Source organism: Corylus avellana, chromosome 4, assembly GCF_965113065.1.
Source record: "Corylus avellana chromosome 4, dhCorAvel1.hap1.2, whole genome shotgun sequence".
Lineage (NCBI taxonomy): Eukaryota > Viridiplantae > Streptophyta > Magnoliopsida > Fagales > Betulaceae > Corylus > Corylus avellana.
In genome coordinates, this window is record NC_142493.1 from 31472059 (window position 1) to 31488821 (window position 16763).

The 16763-nt window shown below is 34.3% G+C and overlaps 2 protein-coding genes across 2 annotated transcripts; both read left to right on the forward strand.

The window, feature by feature from the left end:
- The first annotated feature begins 4411 nt into the window (after positions 1-4411).
- Positions 4412-10860, forward strand: BGLU40 (beta glucosidase 40). Its single transcript, XM_088515144.1, has 13 exons — positions 4412-4868; positions 7050-7116; positions 7487-7545; positions 7964-8039; positions 8344-8415; positions 8600-8687; positions 8781-9036; positions 9105-9220; positions 9326-9549; positions 9912-9943; positions 10062-10164; positions 10241-10349; positions 10448-10860. The coding sequence occupies exons 1-13, from the start codon at positions 4734-4736 to the stop codon at positions 10620-10622; spliced, it is 1512 nt and encodes a 503-aa protein (XP_088371270.1). The 5' UTR covers positions 4412-4733; the 3' UTR covers positions 10623-10860.
- A 1049-nt stretch (positions 10861-11909) lies between these two features.
- LOC132177084 (cytochrome P450 CYP82D47) lies at positions 11910-15422 on the forward strand. Its single transcript, XM_059589299.2, has 2 exons — positions 11910-13226; positions 14636-15422. Exons 1-2 carry the CDS (start codon positions 12231-12233, stop codon positions 15257-15259), a joined length of 1620 nt encoding a protein of 539 aa, XP_059445282.2. The 5' UTR covers positions 11910-12230; the 3' UTR covers positions 15260-15422.
- The last annotated feature ends 1341 nt before the right edge of the window (positions 15423-16763 follow it).

Here is a 16763-nt window from a genome sequence, read left to right on the forward strand (position 1 = left end):
AGACGGCCTGCCCAACTTGAAATGAAAGTCAAATTGCATTAATGCAACAAGTTGCAACTAATCATGGATAAAGATCGTGTGTATAAACACATAGGATCTTGTAAAAGTAACGGTATGATTGTCAAAAAAAAAAAAAAAAAAAAAAAAGTGAATAGACAATTATGCCCTTACTTTTACAAGAACTTGATATTGGAGAGGATCTTCTGATGTCAGAGGCTGCGTTGTTTTCAAGATGTCAAGGATTCTTCATTGAATAGAAGATCTATTGGATTATGGTATTTTATAAGTGTTAGGAAGTCAAACAAATGAACTCAATAAAATTTTTAAGCTGACATAGTAAACCGTGAGTAGCAGATAAGGGAGAGAGAAATATATTTTTTTTAATTTAAAAATCATTACCACGCTAGTTTGAAAAATTTTATGAATTCATTTATTTAAATTTCTAGTACTTCTCATAGTACTTTCATGTTAGCATATTTGATATTAATTAGGAATGTTAGTTTTAGTTTCCTTTCTTGGTGACTCCACTTTTGTCATTTTCTTTCTTTATTTTCTCAACAAACAAATAATATAAAAAACTAAAATATACATATTACAAATGATTAAAGTCCAAGGAGATTAGGACTCTAATTCTCTTTATATCATTACTCTTCAATATATCATCTCTCATCTAGTTCTAACTACTTTAATTGTCAGCTTGTAGGCTTGTAGCTGTTAAGCTCTCCACAAAGACCACACCTACATTGACAAACCACATAAAACTAGTTTTTTTTTTTTTTTTTTTTTTTTTTTTTTTTTTTTTTTTTCTAACGAAAATCTATAACTTTCATGGATGAAATATCAAGAGCATACAGCTATTACAACAAAGAGCATACAACTCTTACGACAAAGATCATAAAGCTCTAAAAAATTATAGCCAAATGCTATGCGGTTATAAAGTCATAAATATAATTAGGGCTGACAATGTCGGTTTTGATAAAAAAAAATTGTGTTTTAACATTTCGCACCAACAATGTTGGTAAAGTCGAAAATTTCACCGACTTATTCCACTAACTTTTTGTTCCGTCACCGAATGGTAGTCGGTAATGTTGGTAAGTGAAAAAATGGAAATTTGGTTGGCAAAGTCGGTCGGTGAAGTCAGTTCAGTTAGAAAAACTTCTTTCGCCTACCGCACCGAAAAATTTGGAATAGAAAAAATCATGCCGCCTCACATCCATCATCTAGGCGGTCACAATTAGCTACAATCGAAACTCGGTCAGTTGGCGGCAAGTCGGTGAATTTGCTCAGCCCTAGATACCATCGTAAAACTCTTACACTCAAGTACATATCTATGACTTCAAACTTCCGTTACCCCCCTGTACAATTACAATTAATGAACATATTTGCTCCGAACAAACTAGATCTAAAAAAAAAAACTAAAAATCTGGCCGTGAAAAATAAACCCCAACACAGATTTACACATCCTCGGCCCGAAGGTGAAGAGACAATTCCATCATCAACTCGAAGGCCAGGATAAAAAGAATAAAAAACAAAAAAAATTTCCACAAGCAACAGCAAAGAAGCTCGGCATCGTAGACATTCCAAAGAAGACACGCCTTGGCTGATGAAGATGATTAGATCTAAGGTTGGAGAAATTAGATTTAAATCTAGATCTACAAACTATATCTAAAACAAATTCACCAAAAATGAAGATTGAAAGTGACCACTGAGAAAACACTGAGTACTGCTATCAGAGAAGGGAGAGAAGAAAAGATCTAGATCTTTTCTTCTCTCCCTTCTCTAGATCTTTTCCCCTTTGTGTTTTCTTCTTTGGTGTTGAGGATTCTAGAGAGTAACTGTTTTGGCGTATGCATGTGATTATCTAGAAGCAAATGTCACGTCTCATTCATGTTGTTGATTTTTTATTTATTTTCTTGTAAGCATTATATGATGTTGATTATAATTATTATTATTTTCAAAAGCAAATTATGTTGATTGTTAATGCAACGACTTACGTACTAGCTTTCTTATTTTTCCTTGTCTCTTTTGGGTTACTTGCTCAATTTTTTATTTTTATTTTTTGGTAAACAAAATAGACGAGAATCAATTAATACTTGTTCAGACTGCTCAACTGTACGTTTGTTAAAGAAAAAAATTCGGACATCTAAGTATATAAGTTAGTATTCTTTTCAAATTTACTGTAAGAAGATCTCATCTTGTACATTTGGGATTTTGTTTTTTTGTTGTCTCGATCTGTTTGTGTGTTTTCAATCACATTGATTGACAAAATGACAATTAACACATCTTGATTAATTTCTAGCACGTCACCATATCACATTTTGCATTGCTTCAAAGTTTTAACTACCTTTGCTCCAAAACGTATACAAGACAAAGAAATTTTATTTTCTAAGATTCTTAGCTATCGTCTCACTTCAACATCCATCTTTACGATATTAATAAACTTAAATGTTACAATATTATCTTAATAAATTGGTTTGTCCCCTTTAATTAACAACCTTAAACCCTTTGAGGTTCGTTATTCTCCTTTTGCTTTGATTTATTCGCCTAGAAAAAATTAAAAAAGAGTGGCGATTTTGGGAATCAAATTTAGTGATGCATATAAAGTTGATGCGGATCATTGGAGAGGGGCCAGAGGGCGGCGGTGTGGAAAGAAGCTTGTGGAAATAAGCAATGGGCGGAGTATATTGCGCGGCATATATAATCAAGGAATTAAGTGCACGACAGCCACAATATTGCCAATGACACAAGATGTTGCTTACTCCTCAAATCAAATCATGTATTTAAACAACCTATTTCTGGTAATGACACGGACCCATCACACTATAAAAAGAGGGATAGTGTATATTGATTTTGTTAAAAAAAATAAAATAAAAATTAAGGACATGTACGTAGGGGTGGGTCGGTGTCGTGTAGATATTTTCACCTTCCGAACTGTGGAAGTCAGTTAAGTTGGTTAATTAACCGACTTGATACTAATTAAGAAGGTATAATTATTTCAACCTTTTCGGTTAATCGATTAGTCAATTAATTGGTAATCGGTTAAGTCGGTTACAAGTTTTTATGTTTAAATTTATCAACTTCCTTGTAACTAGAGAATCAGTAAAGTATATGCTTTATAAATGAAAAGAAAAAAATAAATCTATGGAAACACAGCCAAGAAGGATAACCACAAATCAATAGAGCAAAATAACAAGGAAACATCTACCATATAAAATTTAAAATTCACTTGAAAAACTGGTTAAGTTGGTTAATCTGCGGAAAAAAAGTTTATACCGCCTACCGAACCGAACCAAAGTCGAAAGAATATTTTTATTGCGCCTACCAACTGTTAGAAGCCGGTTGTCAGTTGACGGTTCGGTGGCGGTCAGTAGGTAGTAAACAATTAATCTGCTCACCCCTATTGATGTGCAAGGCTAGATCAATTTAGTAAAATGAGTAGCATATATATAGCATTTTTTTTTCCTTTAATGATTGTTGAACATTAATTAGTATGCGGCCAATAATACAAAACAGCATATTTGAAAGGGTTAGTGAGCATTTTGTAAACTAGAAGAATCTCATGAATTTGCTGTGTCTTTCCATTTTTGGTTCTTTGGCTCAAGAAATGCATGAAGTGGCTAGCTGCTCATGCTATCGTTACCCTCGCCATCAGAAAGAACGTACGTAACTGAACCCCTTTGAAGCACAACACGCTAGGTCTGTTGGTTAGGAACCAATTAAGGATCATTCATGACGAATGATCTTCACCGTTTGCTCTTTTTCTATAACACCTAAGCTCTACAAATAATGAGCTCCTATAGCATTGTACTTTCTTTTCGGGGTGAAATTTTCATGCGCACGGGTGCAAAGCCAATTAATTTGTATTTGTGTGTTGAATTCAAGTTGTATTGGGGTTTAGGTATAAGATATACAAATTCATCATTAATTAGAAGATTTATTTGAATAAAGGGGTTAAACCTCCCAACCATAATCAACTAATTTTGTGTAAAGTTTATGCATTATGTCAAAAGTTGCATGTCTTAAATAAATAGATTTGCTAATAATCATGCATGTCGAGTTTATAACATATTAAAGTATGAGTAGCCTATATACATGAATCATTACTCTGGTCAAACTTTTTAGCTAGGTGGCAAAAATTAACGGTCAAAAGAGGCCAGGAGACGGGTCCATGACAGGGCGTGGCCGGTTGGCCACTAGTAGCCACACAGCTTACGCTGCAAATTGTCGAGTGGGATTGAAAATTCCAATTTCTGAGAGCACAAGTTCCCGAAGAGCAATGGTGGCCGGCGAATCACATACTGATTGCGCCAATAAAACAAAAAAGAAGAAAGAAAAAAAACCAATGTCATCTCAACCTCCATGACAAGAAAAGCAAAAAAACAACAAATAGTCCTAGATGAAAGCAAAGCAACCCCATGGATGCTTATTATTGTAAGAAAGAAAGCGTGTGAAATGGGGACTTTTCATTCACACAGCCAAACCCCAAGAAACCCACCCCACCACCTTTGTAGCCGTACACATTATATATATATATATATATATATATGCATCATCATTGAGCTTTTACTCAACGACCTAGCCATTTCACATTCTCTCACTACTACTCTACTCACTTTCTGTTTTCTATAAATAAATCCAAATTAACCAGTCTCCGTCTGTGGAAAAGTTCAAAGATTTATCTGATCTCTCTCTCTCTCTCTCGCTCGCCACCACAAATCCATTGAGCGGCCACGATGGTGAGAAGAGGCATTGCTTTGGTAGCACTGGTTGTGGCGGTGGTTTGTAAGATCCAGATGTGTTTGTCAGATATTAGCAGAGCAAGCTTTCCCAAGGGTTTTGTTTTTGGCACCGCTTCTTCTGCTTTCCAGGTTGGTCTTGTCTTGTCCCACTAACCATTACCTTTTCTTTCTTGTTTTTTCTTCTTCAGTGGAAAAGTACCAAGAATAGTCACACCTTAATGTCTGGTTTACATGTGGTACTACTTTGGTGTTGGTGCTTTTCTTCTGCGTATTTTTCATCGATGACAGGTGCAACCTTGACTAGATATATAAATCATATATAGAACGTTTTAATGTTCAAAATAAAAATAAACGACAACGTAGAAATTAAAGAAAAAGAGTTTTTTTGCTTTTCTCAATCTTCAAGGACTCTTAAACCATGAGGTTTTTCCTACTCACTGTTCAGAGATAAAAAGCAGTACGAACTCCATGTGGAGATGACAAAAACTTGGGGAACTATTTTTATGGTTTTTTTTTTTTTTTTCTTGGATTTTTTCTGGCTTTATCTAGCTGGGGGCATTTTCGTCAATTAGAGGATTGTTCGTTTATGAACTGGCGGGTAACAATTCCTCGAAGTACGAGGAAACGGGGATACCGTTAAAACCCTCGACAAGCCTCGGATTTCGCGAGAGAAGGTAACTTGCTTGGACAATTTCTAGAATTTATATATGAGTTAAATACTAAAATACTCACAGTTTTATTATTATTATTTTTTTCTTAGAATTTGATTTTTATTATAGAAGGTATCTGTGATTTTGATAATAGACCAAGTTAGTCATCTATCAGTTAACTGTTACTTGATTTAACGAAATTTCATATGAACCAATCAAATGTTGACACATGGCATTTACTTAAATTTTTTTTCAAGTAAAAAAATGTATTTATATAAAAAAAAAAAAAAAAAAAAATTGAGGGTGGCCGAGCCACCCTCAATTTTTATTTTTATTTTTTTTAAAAAAATTAAGTAGGTGCCACGTGTCAACATTTGATTTATCCACGTGGAATTTCGTTAAGTCAACTAACGGTCAACTAATGGAAGACTAACTTAGTCTATTATCAAAACCACATGGACCTCCCTGTGATAAAAATCAAATCCTTTTGGAGAAAAAATAAAGTAATGAAACTCCAAGGAGTATTTTGTATTTAACCCTTTATATATATATATATATATATATATATATATATATATATATATATAAACGAGATGACTTTTAAAATTATCATTTGATAAAAATTTAATAGTAATTAATTACAAATTTCATAGTAATTTTAAAAGTCAGGATACAACAAAGACATAATTATAAAAAAAATATTTCTTAAATCCTGAAAATTGGCATAAATAAGAAGAAAAAAAATGCAAAATTAATCATTGTGGTTACACTTATTTTGTTTTTCTATCATGTGGTTACACTAATTTTGCAATATGCTACTTGTAGTATAAAAATGTTGAGAGCTTACGAAAAATAATGTGCCACGCTAGATCTAATTCTAAAATGGCCAGGTCATCCATAATAGAAAAATATAAAATTAAAACTTGAAAAAAAAAAAAATAAATAAATAAAAAAGAAGAAGAAGAAGAAGAAGGAGGATAGTTCGGCCACCCTTTATTTATTTATTTTTTTTGGGCACTTGGGGTAGTTTGGCCTTCTCTTCTGACTATATCCAGGAGGGGCCGAATAAACCCCATTGAAACTCCCTTTTTTTTTTTCTTTTTTTTTTTAATTATGCTATTTGGAGATGGTCCGGCCACTCTATCAGACTATTTACGAGAGTGGCCGACCATTTGAGGTGATTTGGTCACCTTTATTTATATATGTAACACTATAGAGATTACATCAAGTTGTCATGTAAGAGTTTAAAGGAAATAAAATGTTCACACGATTACAATTGATATATTAAGCAGATTTGGCTTTGTCTAAGGCAAGTCCATGATTTTAGGTGATCTCATGTATTGTCATTAGGATTAATAGTACAAGAATCCTTCCTTTCCCATCACTCTGCATCACCTTTTGTCATTATTACTATGTCAAATAGGATTTTTTTTTTTTTTTTTGACATGTCCGCACAAGAGAAGGGAGGGGGATCCGAACTAGTGACCTACACTTCATCATGTCATATAGGATTTCCATCATTGTTGGATGGTTTCTTATTTAATAAAAGATGGTCCATAACAAATGCTTATGATAATTTCAGACTTAATTCATTCACCAACGAGGTTTCTATTGATTGAAACTCACAATTTATGCTGTTTATGAATTGTCTTCTTTGCAGTATGAAGGAGCAGTGAAAGAGGATGGGAGGGGACCGACTGTTTGGGACACTTTTTCACATTCTTTTGGTAACAATCTTATGATTGCATGAACATGTGCATATCTCTGCGTGCGTTTGTGAATATGATTGCATGAACCTGTGCATATCTCTGCGTGCGTTTCTGTTTGACCATCCTCTGTGCTGCATGATTGCCCAAAGTATTTTGCTTCATCAAGCAAAGGACGTTTTGGGCATCTTTGGGTCTCATTTTTTGACTGGTGGGTCTAATCATGTCCACCATTGTGTTTTACTATGCAAAACATTACTTAAAGACAAAAATATCCTTAAAATATAACTAATTTATTTACAAAATTTGGTCTGTGTGCTTATCAACTATGTGAAATAATCGAGTTTCTTAATTCACTTCTAAATATTGTTTACCTTGTATTCTGTTACAGGAAAAATATCCGATTTCAGTAATGCAGATGTTGCTGTGGATCATTACCACCGTTATAATGTAAATTTACTCAAACTATTTTTGGTTCTTTGACTAGGGGTGTGCATTTGAGGAGCCTAAAAATACGTTTAACACTCAAAAAGTCAGTTAAAAAAAAAAAAGAAGTACATATTTGATAAAAAAATTGAAAGTACTTTAAGAGTCCATAAAGCTTAAAAATTGCCAAAAACACATTTTTTTGCAAAAGTTTAAAAATGAAGCTTTTGCCAAAAAAACATTTTTTGACTACTTCTCAAATACAATTTCAATCATGCTTTTAAGTCTAACACTGATGTATGACTTTCTAGTATGATGCCTTGTCCTAGTACCATCAGAAAGTCCTAATTAGCTGCCAAAACAGATATAGAAATAATTCTTTCCCCTGTTTCTTCCTCGTACAATGTACCCATTTTTGTAAATTACTTGTTTTGGCAAACAGGAAGATATACAGCTTATGAAAGACATGGGAATGGATGCCTATAGGTTTTCAATTGCTTGGTCTCGGATTTTCCCTAGTAAGTCTTCTTTAAAATTTGCATTAATTTATGCTCAATCTAGCGCCAACGCATCAATCAAGCAAATAAAGCCTTTGATCAGCAGTTGCAGTGCTTAAATCAAAATAATTTTGGAATGTGGATGGATTAGCTTACAGGAAATGCAGGCGACATATGCACCACCATGTTTTAAGGAAAATTTAATGGAAGAATGAAATAATATAACTGTTTAATATCTCATTTATTTTTCACAGTAGTCCTTTGAAACTTATTTTAATAGGAGAATTAACGATGAAAGTTCTCACTGTGAGTTCCTTCCTCTCAGATGGAAGTGGTGAAATCAATCAGGCAGGAGTTGATCATTACAATAACCTCATCAATGCTTTACTAGCCAAAGGTACTGAGACCCCTCTTTCTAAGGGTCATGATCCAATGCTGTAAGTAGCCATTGGATTGTTGTTAAGCACTTCGTGCACCCGTCGAAGGCATTAATACCCTACAAAAATATTATTGTAGAGCTTGTCTCCGACATTTCTTATCATCTTAAACTTTTGAGATAAATAGTGATTTAACATGTGCAGAAATTGAACCATATGTGACCCTCTACCATTGGGACCTTCCTCAAGTCCTAGAAGACAAATACAATGGATGGTTAAGCCCCCAAATCATGTAGATTATGATCTTATTTTGTATTTCAATGTGATTAGAAAATATGTTTGCAATTCAAACCATTTATATATATATAATCTGGATTGGTTACAGAAACGACTTTGCAACATATGCGGAGACATGCTTTGAGAAATTTGGTGACAGGGTGAAGAACTGGATCACATTCAATGAGCCACATACATTTGCTGTCCAAGGATATGACGTGGGTCTCCAAGCACCGGGTCGGTGCTCCATCTTACTTCACCTCTTCTGTCGGGCGGGAAACTCTGCAAGAGAGCCTTACATTGTTGCTCATAATGTTCTTCTTTCTCATGCAACTGTGACAGATATATACAGAAAGAAGTACAAGGTATATATGATGACAATTGACAGATACATTCATGACAACTAAATCTAAACAACAGTCTCATTCTGCAGTCAAAGCAGCGTGGATCAGTTGGGATCTCGTTTGATGTCATTTGGTTTGAACCAGCAACAAACTCCACAGAAGACATTGAAGCAGCTCAAAGAGCTCAAGATTTCCAGCTTGGCTGGTAACTTTTGATCACCTATATATGTTTTGGTTCAATAGGTGTTTAAAGGAAGAGAAAAAAGATAACTTTCAGTTACTTGGTGGAATTGTTATGCTCTAATTGCAGGTTTATTGAGCCTTTGATCTTGGGGGATTATCCAAAGTCGATGAGAAGTAGAGTAGGAAGCAGGCTTCCAGAATTTTCTAAACCTGAGGCTGCTATTCTCAAGGGTTCTTTGGATTTTGTTGGCATTAATTACTACACTACGTTTTATGCAAGACATAATTCAAGTAGTACAATTGATGTACTACTTAACGACTCCATTGCAGACTCCGGTGCCATTACCCTTCGTAAGTTTATAATGATCATTTTATTTATTAGAAATGTTAACGGTTAATAAGTTCTTCATATTTTGCCCATATTCTCTTACAAATTCAATAGATCAACTATTAGATTTGTGTGGTTCACCGTTGATTGATGTAGGGTCTACAGAAGTCCACAAATCTAATGGTTGATTTATAAGATGAGATGTGTCAAATATAGGAAAAATATTGACCCCTAACATTTCTCTTTATTTATTGATCCCTAGATAAATTTTTATGAACTTAAGAATAATGTTTCTATAATTACCAAACTAGAGATAATGAGTTATTTATTTCAACTCATTAGATTTCTGTATTCTGCTTTTCTTGTTTTGTGTCCCTGATTTCAGCTTTCAAAGATGGAAAAGCAATTGGAGACAAGGTATGTAATAGAAGCAAAATGATTGCTCTATGGGTCATGCAAGCACTGTTTCTTATGGTTTAATTTGTGTAGCTAGCTGCCTGATTATATATTCTTACTTACCCATGATAAATTGCAGGCAAATTCTATATGGTTGTACATAGTACCTCAGGGGATCAGAAGCTTAATGAATTACATCAAGCAAAAGTATGGGAACCCTCTGGTTCTCATCACTGAAAATGGTAAAAGCCTGATTGAATTTGAACCAACTTTAGAAGGAAAATCTGAAGCTAAATCTTCTGTTTCATGGTTGAACAGGGATGGATGATGCAAACAGTCAACTGATCTCCATCAAAAATGCTCTAAAGGATGAGAAAAGGATCAAATATCACAATGACCATCTAATTAACTTGCTGGCTGCAATCAAGTACGCAATAAATACCCATCTGTTTACATATTATGTAGCTAGAGGCATATTATGTTGATATGATCCCATATGCTTTGCTTTGATCTTTGATTATGCAGGGAAGATGGGTGCAATGTGAGAGGGTATTTTGTATGGTCTTTATTGGATAATTGGGAGTGGGCATCTGGATACACTTCAAGATTTGGTCTCTATTTTGTTGACTATAATGACAAGCTCAAGAGATACCCTAAGGACTCTGTTCACTGGTTTAAAAACTTGTTGACTTCTAATTAAAAATGGAGAAAATGAAGTTGCAGCAACCCTACATTTCCAAACCAACACATGTTAATGTACAAGCAGCTGTGTTGAATTCATTGTAAGAAATTGTTGGTGTTAGAATTAAGCACTTTGAGCTCGTCTCGTTTGCTGTCATCATGATTTTTCATCTTCCACCATTACTGTGTGAATCTCTCATGGGATTGGCCACTTGGACTTGGTCTTTTTTGGTGTGAGGTTTGCCAAATCATTTTCCACGCCCTCCATAAAACATTTCTAATATCCAATAATTTGACTTTGTTTTTTTTGTTTTTTTTTTTTTCTTTGTGGGCGTCGGGGTGAGATAAGAACAAGAAGAAAAGAAACACATAAAACAAAATAAATATTACAGGAGCCGTGATACAGGTTGCACGGCGTGCTAAGAAATTTTTTTTTTTTAATATTTTAATGCCAAAAAAAAAAAAATTGGCACTTTTTCCTTGTCTGTCACGATTTCTTATCATTGACAGGAACCAAATTTAACTTTCAGGTATATATATATATATATATATATATATATATATATATTATTTTAATAAATAAAAAAATCAAAACTACATAATGGGCACATGACATGTCAGAGCATTCCCAATGGAAGCGCCAAAAGTTACTTTTATCTAGAATAGCTCTTCAAATGTTCAAAAAACCTCCCACATTAGATGAGCCAAAAATATATGTAAAATAGATATTTGATTAAAAGAGCTAAAAAAAAAGTTAAATGTAGCAGCACTTTTTAAGGGAACCATTTTATTTTTTACTGTTTCTCTCTCCTGCTTTATCTTTTTCCTAAATCTTTTCCCACCTTTTTTTTAGAGATATAGCTAATCGGATGTGTAGACACTTAAAAATGGCTTAACTAAACTAGATAAAAGTGAGTTTTGAAGAGCAATTTTACATAAAAATATGGCTCTTCCATTGTGAATGCTCTTAGGTGTCTTTGACAAAGGGCTTGAAAAAAGAAAACAAACTGAAATTATAAGAGATTTGTTTGATGTGAGAGAAAAATAAAAATGTTTTATATAAAAAAATTATTTTGTAGTAGTTTTTTTATTTGAATAGTAATAAAAATGATAGATGTGATATAAAAAATAAGAATATTGAGATTAATTTTAAGATAAAATTTTTAAGGTTTTTGAATTGGACTGGCCCACTTCTTTACTAAGCACAGCCGACGTCGGCATGTGCAAGATTCAAGAAGAATTGCCTCGACTTGATTTGATGTGACCCTTTTACGATGTCTTGCATATGTCGGCATGTGCAAGATTCAGAGGGACCATAATCTGAGCCACTTGGCGAAAATCATCCATACTTCTTGTGAATTCCTGCGGGACCATGTGTATACTTCGGGCCAATGAATTTGTTCAACAGGAAAATATGTAGTTCAAGACCTCCTATGTGGAGCTTCTGTTGAGACAGTAGGCCAGAGGAATCCTCTGGAGTTGTCGGTCATCAACAGTTGTGTGGAATCCGTAACCGAAAATTCAGAAGTTATCCTTCTATTTGTTTAATGTGACCAACACGTCGTCGTTCGAGTGGTCGTCCTGCGTGCTCTCATACATTTGAACCTTCGATATATAAAATACAACCATGCTTCTTCTTCTCAAACCTCTATCCAGAATCATGCTCTGCCCTCACGCATCCTCTGCAACTTTCACGGCCACTATCTTCGCCTTTTTCCTGTTTCTCTTCTTTCTATTATGGATACTAAGAAGATCCCAAAAATCTGCTCGGAAGAAAACACTTCCACCGGAAGCTGGTGGCGCGTGGCCTGTGATTGGCCACCTCCACCGATTAGGAGGGGCAAAACCAGCCCATATAACATTGGGTAACATGGCCGACAAGTACGGATCAATTTTCACCATCTGGCTAGGAGTACATCGAGCTGTGGTAGTCAGCAGTTGGGAGGTAGCTAAAGAGTGCTTCACCACCAACGACAAAGCCTTTGCCAGCCGTCCAAAAGCTATAGCTACAGAGCTCATGGGCTACAACTACGCCATGGTTGCGTTCGCCCCTTACGGCCCTTACTGGCGCCACGTGCGTAAAATAGCCACCCTCGAAGTCCTCTCAAACCACCGCCTTGAGATGCTCAAACACATCCGGGAGTCCGAGGTAAATACGTCTGTAAAAGAGATGTACGAGCTCTGTGTCAAAAACAGAGACATGTTTGTGGAGATGAAGAGATGGTTTGGCTGCACAACCTTAAACGTTGTGCTTAGGATGGTTGTTGGGAAGCGATTTGATCATGGGGCTGCAGACGAGGATGAGGATGAAGGTAACCGTCGGTGCCAGAAAGCATTGAGAGATTTCTTTGAGTTGATGGGCACGTTTGTGGCAGCGGATGCACTTCCGTATCTTAGGTGGTTGGACTTGGGAGGCTACGAGAAGGCCATGAAACGAACTGCAAAAGACTTGGATCAAGCGCTTAATGGGTGGCTAGAAGAACATAAGCAAAGAAAAGTTTCTGGTGATCAAGCTAATAAGGAACACCAAGACTTTATGGATGTGATGTTGTCTACCGTTACCGACGACGACCAAGAGATCTCCAACTATGATGCTGATACAATCACTAAAGCTACATGTCTAGTAAGCTTTTCATATATCTGAAGCTATAATTAAATTCGGGTAAAGATAAAGAGCACGCGGCGTGCATGGCACGCCGCGTGCAAAAAATTTTTTTTTTTTTTTTTTTTTTTTTTTTTTTTTTAAAAAAAAGTGATTCCTGCACGGGCGTGCTACGCACGCCGCGTGCAGTGAATCATGACTCATTAAATTCATACATATATATTTTTTTCTTTTCTATGATTTGGGTATTCGGGTTGAAGCCCAATTAGGTATTTGTGTGCAAATTGTTTCTTTCACATCGATTGGATAGGTGTGTTTGGAAGGGATTTGAAAAAAAGACTCCTATTTCTTTCAAAATTAATTTCAACATTTATATATCACATTGATCACGTTTTATTATTATTCAAATAAAAAAAAAATCATTATAAAATAATTTTTTTTTACTTTTTCATGCAAAATATTCTAACTTTTTTTCTTATATAAATTAAATCTGCTACGGTTCCAATTCACTCACTTTTTCAAGTCCTTTGGCAAACACACCCCCTTAGCTCATGTTTTTGTTCATATGTGGTATTCTACATAATTATTTACACTTAAGACATCGAATCTTAGACCTTGTTTCATAAGGCACTAAGATCAAAGGACTTAGTTATTACTCGAATCAACCCCTACAAACATGATTATTCATTCATCAACGCTATTAAATAGGCTTAGTATAATACATCTAAGAGAAAGATCACGTCCATTACAGAACTTTGGAGGTCACATTACAAATTTTTAAATATTTAAGCTTAAATTGCAAGCGGAATGAAACTTTTTGAGAATAAAGTATAATTTTTCCATTAATCATTGCATGTAAACACTACGAGGGAATTGTGTTGGCTCAAGCAATTAAATTCTTGGTTTAAACAAAAGAGAAAGTACGTTGGCTTTCTCTCTCTCTGGTGTTGTCTGGTTGTTAAGCTATTTGGGATCAAGTAGATGTAAAAAGCCTAGCTAGTGGTCAAATATTCAAACTGCAACTTATGTGTGTTGTGCTTGTCTTTGAAAATTAGAAAAATGGTAGGTTTACAAAAAAAATTTATAATATGGTGTGGCATAATATGATTGAATGTTTTAAAAGTTGAATTTATCTCATTTTCAATCACGTTGTGCCACATCATGTTATAAAATTTTGTTTGTAAATATAGCATTCCTATGAGAATTAACATCAGTCGTTTTCATGAAGTGGATATCACTAGTTCGAATTTCTCCTCTCCTCTTGTGTGGACATGTAAAAAAAAAAAAAAAAAATCAGTTGTTTGACCAAACCATCAAAATATATTTTTCTTTTCCTGAGCCACTGACAAAGGAAATCACCATGTTTTTTTTTCTTTGTTATTTAGTTCGTTGGACTGTTTTCCTAATGCTACAACTTTGGTCTTTTGAAGGCACTTATCTTAGGAGGAACGGATACAACAACAGTGACATTGACATGGGCTCTCTCTCTCCTCCTTAACAATCGAGAAGCTCTAAAGAAAGCAAAAGAAGAATTAGATGTTCAAATTGGCAGGGAAAGGCAAGTGAAGGAATCAGACATGAAAAATTTGGTCTATCTCCAAGCTATTCTCAAAGAAACAATGCGTTTATACCCTGCTGGACCGCTCTCTGTTCCGCACGAGTCCATGGAAGACTGCACTTTGGCTAGCTACCACGTCCCAGCAGGCACGCGACTCCTTGTTAATATTTCGAAGATCCATCGAGACCCACAAGTTTGGTCTGATCCAAATGAATTTCGGCCGGAAAGATTCCTTACAACTCATATGGGTGTTGATGTACGGGGTCAGTATTTCGAATTTATACCATTCGGCACCGGTAGAAGAATGTGCCCGGGAATCTCATTTGCATTGCAAGTTATGCAACTCACACTTGCCACCTTGTTGCACAGTTTTGAAATTGCAAACCCATCAGATGAAGCTGTGGACATGACCGAGACAGTCGGACTTACCAACCTGAAAGCCACCCCACTCCAAGTCCATCTCACTCCATGCCTTCCTGCTCAAATATATGCATAATTTTATTAGATATTTGATTGTAAAATGCCAACTACACGACTTCACAATAAGAGTACAATGACTTTTGTTTTTAATTTTTTTGAGTGTGCTTATGGGGCTTGTATAAGAGTTCAAAAAATAAAGTAGGTATATCCACAGTAACATTGTGGAAATTGTACATTTAGTTACTATATGTGTACGTTTACTATATATATATATATAAAAGCAAAGCAAAACAAAGGAAATGAGATAAAATTCATAAAAATAAAAAATAAAAATAATAAAAATAAAAATAAAAAAAATTAAAAATTAAAATATATGTATAAAAAAAATAAAAAATAAAAAAAATAAAAAATGGAAATGGGTGGAGCATCCTCACAAAGACCCAAATATCACTAACAAAATGCAACGTAAACCTAAAGACTACTAAGAATGAGCCAAAAGATTGGCCCAACCCAATTGAATATTTGCACACCATCAAAGAAACGGGTCGCCATCTGAAGGTACAATCCAACGTCAAAATTGTTTGTAACAACACCTTTTTCTTTTTTTAAAATTAAAATGGTAGGTCGAGAAGATTAATTGTGGCTATCTTACCTTAGTGTGACCATAATAACACTTATTTGCTGGGAATCGCACATAAGAGACTTAGACGGTAAAAACCAGAGACACTCCCTCATAGAAATGGGGATTTTGGGTATAAAATGAAAGTTTGATATGATCGAACAATAATATTGTCAATTCATAAAGGTAAAATAACAATACATTATTGTTGATAGGAAAAATGATAATTACCCCTGAATTTATCATCATTGTCATGAACCGAACAAAACTTTCAGGTAAAAATACATATAACATATATTACTTTAATAAAATAAAATAAAAAATAAAAAATAACCCTTGATTGAGTTGATTCTTCAAGCCAAATCTCAAAATAAAATAAATATTACAGTGGTAGCTAGGTGGCACTTTTTCCTTGTCAGGATTTCTTATCCTTGACAGGAACCAATAAAATAAATATTACAGAGGTAGCTAGGTGGCACTTTTTCCTTGTCAGGATTTCTTATCCTTGACAGGAACCAATAAAATAAATATTACAGAGGTAGCTAGGTGGCACTTTTTCCTTGTCAGGATTTCTTATCATTGACAGGAACCAAATTTAACTTATATATATATATATATATATATTATTTTAATAAATAAAAAAATCAAAACTACTTAAGACAAATCTCAAATCAGATTTGGTAATATAATGGGCACATGACATGTCGGTTGTCTTTGACAAAGGGCTTGAAAAAAAGTAGACTAAAACTCTAACAAATTTGTTTGATGTAAGACAAAAATAAGAATATTTTATATAAAAAAAATTTAAAAAAAATATTTTATAATAATTTTTTTATTTAAATAATAATAAAAAGTAATTAATGTGATATAAAAAATAAAATATTAAAATTAATTTTGAGATAAAATTTTAAAACTTTTGAATTCGACCGCCCACCCTTTTATTAAATACAGCCAACGTCCG